This window comes from Salvelinus sp. IW2-2015, linkage group LG4q.2 (assembly GCF_002910315.2).
Source record: "Salvelinus sp. IW2-2015 linkage group LG4q.2, ASM291031v2, whole genome shotgun sequence".
In the NCBI taxonomy this organism is placed as follows: Eukaryota; Metazoa; Chordata; class Actinopteri; order Salmoniformes; family Salmonidae; genus Salvelinus; species Salvelinus sp. IW2-2015.
The window spans coordinates 10016537-10026328 of record NC_036843.1 but is presented as its reverse complement, the minus strand read 5'-3'; the positions used below and the strand labels follow the sequence as shown (position 1 = coordinate 10026328).

Sequence of the window (9792 nt, the reverse complement as noted above, 5' to 3'; positions counted from 1 at the left end):
CATCTTGACTATGCTTTTTGTTTTCTGTTTACACTCGCCTTTTTTACAGAATGTTCTCAATGACTGATGATAAGAACAATTCAGAAACCAAGTGGCTGGTGTGTAGTGTAAAATAGATATTGCCAGGCCTTGGAAGCTTTAAAAGAAATGGAGACATTTAAGAGACTGAGAACATGCCACATCACTTACAAGTCAGGAAGTGACTGTCTGAGCTGTGGTATAAATATAGTCATAGGCCAGGGTTAAACAAACTTGGTCCTGGGGCCCTACCTGGGTGCACATTTTGGTTTCTGCCCTAGCACTACACAGCTGATTCAAATAACCAACTGATCAAGCTTTGATTATTTGAATCAGTTGTGTAGTGCTAGGGCAGAAACCAAAACGTGCACCCAGGTAGGGCCCCAGGACTGAGTTTGAGAAAACCTATATCAGGTTATGTACAGATGACCAGAAAAAAGGCTGACCATGAGTGTGTATTAAAGACTAACACAGCACGGATGCATTGCTTCATTTTACTAACCTTATTGTCAATTCTGTTTATCACAACCATTGGCTGACCAAAAAGTATTTGTGTAGTAAGTGTTTGACAATGAAAAACATCCGTTTCCATACTTGGTGATGATATGCATGGATATGTTATCAGTAGCATTGCATGTCATTTGTACAACAGAAATACCACAAAAGGCACCCAGGAGTACATTTTGCCCTACTATGTTTACACTAGCCTCTATTATTCAAACATGGAGGTTACAAAGAGAACACTGCAGGCAGAGTTTGGATGTTGCAGGGTTGACATGTTGGCTGTGTGCCTGCTGCTCTGAATTACCCTTCTAATCTGTCATTCTTTGGGAAGAACAAGATGCTCAGGAAGTAGCTCCAGAGCTGGGGCTTCAATTATTTTAGCCACGAGGGGGCAGTGGCTGCCCAACTTCACTTGGCTGCAGATAACTGTTCAGGCTACAGACAGTCTGTTGACCTGCTAACTGCTCAGTGCCTTCCAGGAGACACCATTGAAGAAGGGGTGACACTTGATGTCACTCACTCCACCGCCTCCAGAGCCCAAACGATAACCAGCGTCAAACTGCAGAAGCTGTGGCACACACAATAGTCACTCATTCAGAAAGCCAATTTGAGTTTGTACAATGTGTGTGGCTGTGTGTATCTGTGGTCGCAGGCTAGCAGCATGTGTGTATATGTCTACGGTATTTACACTACCGGTCATGTGTGTAATGGGACTCAGGCCTTACCTCAGTGAGCAGGGAGGCAGCTGCAGTACTCAGCTGGTCTGGGATCAGAAGCTGGGTGTGAGAATGTACCCCGGCTGGGTGGAACTGCCACAGGGGCTGGATGCACAGGAACAGGCATACAGTTTCAACAAGGACTTGATAATGGTACCAACACAGATACACTATCAACAGATCAGTTGGCAGCACTCTAATCAATATACATACACACATTTGGATTGAAAAAACTTTACTATGACAGATGGCAAGATTCTGGCCTCTTTTTTTCTCTCCAAAGGATTATTCAATACAAATGTTATTTACCATTCCTGTAAGAAGTTCAAATAGCAATGCCCCCAAACTCCACCAATCACAAGCCTCTGTGATTTTGGACACACCTCCAATCTCTATTGGCAAACAACAAACAGAACTGTTATTAACAGGTTTCATGTTGGATTAAACTAAATGTCTGATTCTCACCACTAGAAGGCACTTTAGGGTAGCAGTCATATGTGGAACTGTTGTGACAGGTTTACTGAATAAACAGTGTTTCCACCTGGGGCACAGTACATCTGGTCCATAGCTTCAGAGTTGGTTTCTGACTGAACTTCACTCCACTGGCCAAAGAATGTCAGGCAGACCTTTCCTGTTGAGAAACATGACAATATGTCACAATCAAAGTTTGTTGACTTTTCAAGACTCAACTCATGCCAAAAACTGAGACCTTACGGAGTTAAAGTGATTTAGGTGACTAACCGATGCTGGTAAGCAGGATGTTCTTTGGGTTGAGGTCACGGCACATGACACCTTGCTGGTGAAGACTCTCCAGGGCCAGGAGGATCTGAGCTCCCAACAGACGCACCTCTGCCTCAGGCAGCCCCCAACAGCCCTGCCAGACCCCGTCTCTCCCTCTGGAGGTCTTGGCTGGGAACTTGGGCTGGTGGCACCAGCCCTCCACCTCAATGATCTGATCCTGACCCTGTCCATCTGATCCATTTGACTTCAGGAAAGCATTCATGTCCTCCTTCCGACACTGTGGGGAGGCCCCTGTGGGGCCAGGGGTGTTGGGGTCACACAGTGATCCTTTCTCTTGGGGGATGTCCTTACTCACAGGGCTCAGCTCCCAGCCCTCCTCCACCTCCTCCCGTGGCTCTCTGCAAGGAGGCCCCACATGATACTTTGCCCCTGTGAGGGCCAGGGAGATGCCTGCCTGGTTCCCCTGCTTTGTCCCAGCACTGAGACAGCGAGGGAGGGAAGGGGGGTGAGAGATCCCTGAGGATGTCCTCATGACCTTCAGCTTGTCTACTGTAGAGGGACAAACAGCTCTGCCAGGCTGGGAAGTCTCTGTGTCCCTGCTTACTAAGTTCACAATGCTCTTTTCAGTAGTGTGATGGTTTACCTGCTCTTCCTGCCCTCTCTCCTGGTGTGTGGATATCTCTACACCCACAGTGTTCTCAAGGTCTCCACCTGAAACACTGCCTTGGTGAGAGCCATAGGAGGTCAAAGTTGCCATCTCACTAGCCTGGCTTTGATTATGGAGGGGTAATTGCAATGTATTGGGAACATAACTATTCTGTGAATACAAACTGATAGAATGATTCTTCAAGTTCACTGTTGACCCTGTCCCACCAGAAGAGGTCTGAGTTGTTAGAGGTACAGGTTTACCTGCAGCTATATCTGAGTCACTATCACAATTCTGTGTCGGATCAGCAGCCTTCCACACCACGTCAAAATCCAAACTGGAGTCTATTTCTTCTGTTCCAGTGGCCTTCCCAGAAGGCTCAGAGGTGGCATCAGGAACCTGATCGATGCACAGATGACTAGGAAGAGCAGGCTTGTCCTGAGTTTCAGAGTGCAAACACTGACTGTGGCCTGCTGGATGGATATGGGGACTGATGTCTGTCCTCATTGGTCCAGATAAAGAGGGCTGTGGCGCTGTAGACCTTGAGTTGTTCTGCAGGCAGCCTGTCTCCTCGCAGTACGAGTGGGTGCTACAGCCTTCCAGACGGTGCTGAGCCTCATGCCAAGATGCAGGGGAGTCTGTGTCTGGGCTCTCCTCGTTCTCCCTCTCCAGGAGAGGGGTTGTCCCTGTGCCCCCTCTGTCATTCTGCTGGTAGTCTGAGCTGATGGTAGGGGAGGTGTAGCTGTTCTTCAGTTTGATCCTGTGCTGGCTGGGAATGTAGCATTCTGGGTGCTCCTTGGCTCGGTCGTTCCTCACCTTGGACAGTTTGGAGAAAAGCTTCCCACCTACAGAGCATAGAAAAGTCAATACATCATAAGACAACAGTCGTTTTTCTTTATTTTAATTCAGCTATTTTTTCTAATCTCCTTGGCATCCTTGACCCAAAATGGCTGAAGAGTGCAACCATCAACAACAAAAAATTAAACTCTAGGTCCACTGCTATGCCATGGACATAAATCTCCCTTTGCATGGCGATGGGCTAGGTAAGAGCATCAGCTACATCTCGCATACTGCAGGGCTGGCAGGCAGAGCCTGTGTTCAGCTCACCTTGAACATGCTCCAGATGCAGGTACACAGCATCCTCACTGACATAGTATCTCAGCAGCTTCACCATATAGGGGACGCCCTGGGGGATGATAGTGGGCTGGTCCCGGCTCTCCCAGCTCGACTTGGGCAGGCTCTGAGAGGACACAGCGCAATAGAACAATACATTTATTACTATGCTGTTACTATTACCTTGGTCAAAATACAACTTCTCTACTGTAATACACATTGTTCTCTTAATCTAGTCTTAATCTGTGTCTATAGTTAATTGATAAAAACAGAAATCTAAAAACTAATCTCTACAAAAGCTGGCTCTTCTCTAGCACTGTTTATACCTGGTTCTAACGTGCGTCCTTTGTCCTGATCTTGTCTACATTCTGATTGTTAAGACAGGTGTAGACGATTAAAAGACACATTGTGATCCGATTGTGATCAGATCTTCCTGCCCACTTACGGAGGTAGTCAGGCATGCATTGTGTCTGGATATCGTTAGTGTAAACAGATCTGGATAGTGAAACCATTTATATCCTCATTATCGCACCCTGTAAAATCATTGACAGGTGGCACTACTGACTTATGGCATCAATATGTGTCTTAAAATAAATACATAAATATTATTTTGAAAGTATATCCATCAAATAATTTAAATACAGGGAGAGACCAGGAAATCTGGTCACAATGTGGACACAGTGGTTGTTTAAAAAAATACATTTTAATACCATATGTAGACACATTTCTCAAGATCTGGGCACAATCAGAATGTGGACAAGATCAAGACATATGATACATGATAGTGCCAGGTGTAAACGAGACTACTGAGACCTGCGCCTTAGAGACCCTGCTACAGTATTTTCCAATAACAACTCTCTGGTTACGGAAATCAGAGGTGCATTTGCACTAAGAGGGTCAGAGTGGAGGGCTTTTAGCCAAATCAATGGTGAAGGATACTCAAGACTGAGAGTATTCCCATTGACTGGGCTGCCACAGAATGGCTGGCAGGGGTCCAGACAGTACAACAGCCATCTGTGCACTGGATATGCATCTACACAGATAGACAGCTGCACTGTTTCTACTACATGTCTGCCACTCTGTCCTCTGACATACTGTATTAGTAGTGTTAAGTTCAGACGTAAGTACTTACTTTAACAACACATTTCTCCTTTGTAATCAGGCTTTGGACAATCAGGACCTTGGGGAGAAGACATACATTTTATTTTAGTTTAAATAGAACATAGTAGTAGTATGTTATTAGATGGTTGTGGCATTTTAGGACGCGGTACTATTTGCTTAGGTAAGCATCATGGTTGTCACTAGATCTATAAGACATGATGTATGTGTATGTGACCAATAAAATGTGATTTGGTTAATAAAGGGTTAACTACAGCCAGGATGTCTGTTCAAGAGATTATCATCAGTCTAACAAAACATTATAGTACCCATGTCTGGTTGAGAGCAGTGAGTGTAAAAATGTCCTTACCTTATCGATGATCCCCACCACTTTACACATCTCCAGATCCTCCACTGGGCAGCTCAGGTGTCTGATTGGCCGGAATCTCAGACTACTGTAACCCTGGTGATAAAAAGAGATTACAAATCAGTACAGGACAGATAACAGCGAGGTGGACACATGTCTTTGTGTTTAATTCAGATCTGAAATGTTGCTTCTACTCAAGGATTAGTTACAATCTTAGAACAGATATTAGCATGTTGCATAAGAGAGAGGGGGAGAGAGAGCGCCCAGCCGGCCAGTGCGAGGCATCCTGGCAGATATAATGTGATCTTCTCGCCCGGGTCGGGTGTAGTGTAACGGAGGGAGATGGGGTTGTTGTGCTGGTCTGTAGCCCATCTCCAGAGAGAGGCTGTAAGCAGCACATACTGGTTGCTTTGAGGATGTGACTCAGGCTTTCCCAGAAGGAAATGATTCAGAGAGGTGCTAACATGAATAGCACTTAACCACCTCTTCAATAAACAGACTAGACATATAAATCAACACAGGAGTGAAAAGCTGGAAAATGAGTGTCCAGTTCCCTGAGTAACATGGATGATCAGAGTGGGTTGATTTCCATCGATAAGATCTGCACAGTATTATGGAATGTTCATCTTGTCAAAATGAGGGTTCAAAGGTCATCTTCTTACCCCTACGTGAGAGTTCCCCCTCCCCAGGTTGTCCTGCAGGTGGGAGATAAAGATTTCCTCGGCCCTCTTCAGATACTGAGTAGTCTTCCTCTTCACTGCCTCGCGGCGCTCCTTGTTAGGGTCCACTGGAAGACAGACCAACTACATCAGACCTCAGTTCTCTCCCTCTCACACAATGGAGAAACCTCACTCCACTAAACTGAAACTGAAATAACCTCATCATTCAAACGCTTCTGTTTGAATATAGCTCACATACTTCACTAGCACAGCAGAGAGAATATCCGGCATGCTTTACCAGTATGGACATCTTTCTCTGACCTTGGCTTTCTGACTTCCTGTTTTTCATAGGAATTATTTAATTCTGCTTTACAATGGATGAATCATGAGCAGATAAATCCACATGTTCCTGTTTCATGCCGCATGACTTGTTGAGTAGCTAGAGTCTGTAGCGCCTTAACCTGCTCTATTCAATATCACCCTAACCAGAACCCTGCATGTTTACAGAATACTCTAGAGTACAGTAGATTTACCACTGTACCTTGAACTCCATTGAGCAACAGGTCAACCCCATTCTTGTAGTAGCTGAAGGCAGCTTCATAGTCTTCACTGACCTCCCTGTCCAGAGCCATGCGGATCTGCTTGGCTGCCTCCACCAGGTAGTCTCTCTTGGCCATGGCTGTCCTGGCTCGGCACTGTGGAAGTCCAGACGGGCCTAGCAGCCGCACAACAGAGTGTACCGTACTATATGTAATCACACTGACCTGTATGTCCTAGGAGGGGTCATAACACGACCAGCCAACGCGAAGACTTTCCTCTCTTTAAGGGAAGTTCCTAAGAATAATCCTTATGATGGCAGTGAATAATTGATCAAATCTTCCAGAGATGGTTAACTAACAAAAGCCTAGATTTCCCCAGGGCTACAGTAAATCCCTTAATTAGTCACTTGTCTGAGAAAAACATGACGGCAAAGCATGAAACAGAGTAAAGTGAAAGTAATGTGACCAATAATAGACTGTTTCTGTTCCTCTCCCCTTACAGGCAGCTGGTGGCACTGTAATTGGGGAGGAAGGAAGGGAAGGGAAGGGGGGATACCTAGTCAGTTGTACGACGGGCTCATAGTAATGACTGGAAAGGAATACATGGAATGGTGTCAAACATTGGAAACCATATGTGTGATACCATTCCAGTCGTCCCATTCCAGCCATTATTATGAGCCATCCTCCCCTCACCAGCCTCCTCGTCAGATCATAAGCATGTGGAGTGTCTCACCTTTTCTCCCTGGTCCTATCAGCAGTGGGACTCATCTCTGGCAGCAGTTAGTCGGCTCACTGGGGGGTTATCCTCCTCGACTTGAAGGTTAAAGTCTTTGTTTTCAAGCATGATGATACGAACCTGGGTCATCAGAGAGTTCAGTTTTTACTTCAGTAGAGCACAGGAAGTGAGTATGAGTGTGCAGCTCCGGTACTATTGCTGATGAATAAACACTGTCAGTGCTGTAGGGGTGGTGAGGAGGAAGGATGACTCAAAGTACTTACAGTGCCTTCGGAAAGTATTCAGACCCCTGGACTTCTTCCACATTTTGTTATTTTGCAGCCTTATTCTAAAATTGATTAAATTGTTTTTTATCTCATCATTCTACACACAACACCCTATAATGACAAAAGCAAAAACAGGATTTAAGAAATGTTTGCTAATTTATAAAAAATAAAGAAACAAAATTACATTTACATAAGTATTCAGACCCTTTAATGAGTACCTTGTTGAAGCACCTTTGGCAGCGATTACAGCATTGAGTCTTCTTGGGTATGATGCTACCAGCTTGGCACACCTGTATTTGGGGAGTTTCTCCCATTCTTCTCTGCAGATCCTCTTAAGCTCTGTCAGGTTGGATGGGGAGCATTGCTGCACAGCTTTTTTCAGGTCTCTCCAGAGACATTAGATCGGGTTCAAGTCCAGGCTCTGGCTGGGCCACTCAAGGACATTCAGAGACTTGTCCCAAAGCCACTCCTGCATTGTCTTGACTGTGTGCTTAGGGTCGTTGTCCTGTTGGAAGATGAACCTTCGCCCCCAGAGTGAGGTCCTGAGCGCTCTGGAGCAAGTTTTCATCAAGGATCTCTCTGTACTTTGCTCCGTTCATCTTTGCCTCGATCCTGACTAGTCTCCCAGTCCCTGCCACTGAAAAACATACCCACAGCATGATGCTGCCACCACCATGCTTCATTGTAGGGATGGTGCCAGGTTTCCTCCAGACTTGACGCTTGGCATTCAGGCCAATCTTGTTTAACATGGTCTGAGAGTCTTTACGCGCCTTTTGGCAAACTCCAAGCGGGCTGTCATGTGCCTTTTACTGAGGAGTGGCTTCCGTCTGGCCACTCTACCATAAGGCCTGATTGGTGGAGTGCTGCAGAGATGGTTGTCCTTCTGGAAGGTTCTCCCATCTCCACAGAGGAACTCTGGAGCTCTGTCAGAGTGACCATCGGGTTCTTGGTCACCTCCCTGACCAAAGCCCTTATCCCCCGATTGCTCAGTTTGGCCCTGTGGCCAGCCCTAGGAAGAGTCTTGGTGGTTCCAAACTTTTTCTATTTAAAAATGATGGAGGCCACTGTGTTCTTGGGGAACTTCAATGCTGCAGAAATGTTTTGGTACCCTTCCCCAGATCTGTGCCTCAACACAATCCTGTCTCAGAACTCTACAGATAATTCCTTCAACCTCATGGCTTGGTTTTTGCTCTGACATGCACTGTCAACTCTGGGACCTTATATAGACAGGTGTGTCTTTCCAAATCATGTCCAATCAATTGAATATACCACAGATGGACTCAAATCAAGTTGTCAAAACACCTCAAGGATGATCAATGGAAACAGGATGCACCTGAGCTCAATTTTGAGTCTCATAGCAAAGGGTCTGAATACTTATGTAAATCAGGTATTTCTGTTTTTTATTTTTAATACATTTGCAAAAAAATACTTTTTTTTTCTTCAATCTAAAAAAAATATGTGTTTATGTTGAATTAACGTGGGAAACGTAGATTTGTAAAAAAAAAAAATCAGCCTAAGGGCATTTTGTCTTTTTTTCCCCACCAAACTTTTAACTTAAATCCAATGACAGTGATTTTTTTGTTGTTGATTTCTCATTGAATTTACGTTAGTTGACTACTGAACCAAATGTAAATCAAAACTAGACGTTGAAATGACGACGTATTTGCCCTGTGGGTACATATTACTGTACGAAAGCTGTGGGCAGATCCCTGTCAGAGGATTTATAAATGCAATCATAGTAGCTCTTAGCTCTTAGCATACCACAAAAGTGCACAATGAAAATGTGCTGATGCCTTACTACAGTATCATTGTGACATGGGGTTAGTTTTGTATCCCACTCACATACACTCTTTATCATTCCTCATACAGTCTAATGAGGGGAAGTCATAGTGTGTCTGTTGTTGAGAATCAGTCAGCCTCCTGCAGTATTTCCATGTTACATGCACCAATATCCTTGATACTAACGACAAACATTATGTCAGCGTAGAGACAAGCCAGAACACACAAGATTAACAATATAATAATCCCATTTGTTTGTCTGCAATGGATAGACATGCTTGCATCATACATTCATCTTGGTCGCCACACGACAGACAGCACATGCACACATATATCCTACCTGATGTGATCAGAGCATGCCCCCTAGACCCACTGCCCCAGCAGCAGCCTTCGTCCTCAGCAGCCTCCCTCTGCACAGATATCAGGAAAAGGAGGAGAGTTCAGCGAGGCTGCCTATTGGCTTGAAATGATGTACGGTGGTACCATTAGCCACGAGGCATTAACTTCCCCCGTCTCATCCTGACAGATGCAATATTTAAAGAGACGGGGCTGTCAGATGGGACAATGAGACAGATATTTTACTGGATGTATAAATGTGAAGCATCCGCTT

General features: G+C 45.0%; 1 protein-coding gene across 5 annotated transcripts; it reads right to left on the bottom strand.

The window, feature by feature from the left end:
- Positions 1–498: 498 nt before the first annotated feature.
- On the bottom strand, positions 499–9792 carry LOC111963265 (ribosomal protein S6 kinase-like 1). Of its 5 annotated transcripts, none has more exons than XM_023986590.2 (12): positions 9523–9792; positions 7135–7514; positions 6404–6577; positions 5866–5990; positions 5207–5299; positions 4871–4918; positions 3733–3865; positions 1980–3470; positions 1780–1869; positions 1548–1630; positions 1248–1343; positions 499–1090 (listed from the first exon to the last, which is right to left on the bottom strand). In XM_023986590.2, the coding sequence occupies exons 3-12, from the start codon at positions 6537–6539 to the stop codon at positions 980–982; spliced, it is 2406 nt and encodes an 801-aa protein (XP_023842358.1). In that variant the 5' UTR covers positions 6540–6577; positions 7135–7514; positions 9523–9792; the 3' UTR covers positions 499–979. The 5 variants fall into 5 exon arrangements, with proteins under 5 accessions (XP_023842358.1, XP_070299460.1, XP_070299461.1 ...); XM_070443359.1 differs by having other exon boundaries at positions 7135–7257; XM_070443360.1 differs by lacking the exon at positions 9523–9792 and having other exon boundaries at positions 7135–7257; positions 7401–8809.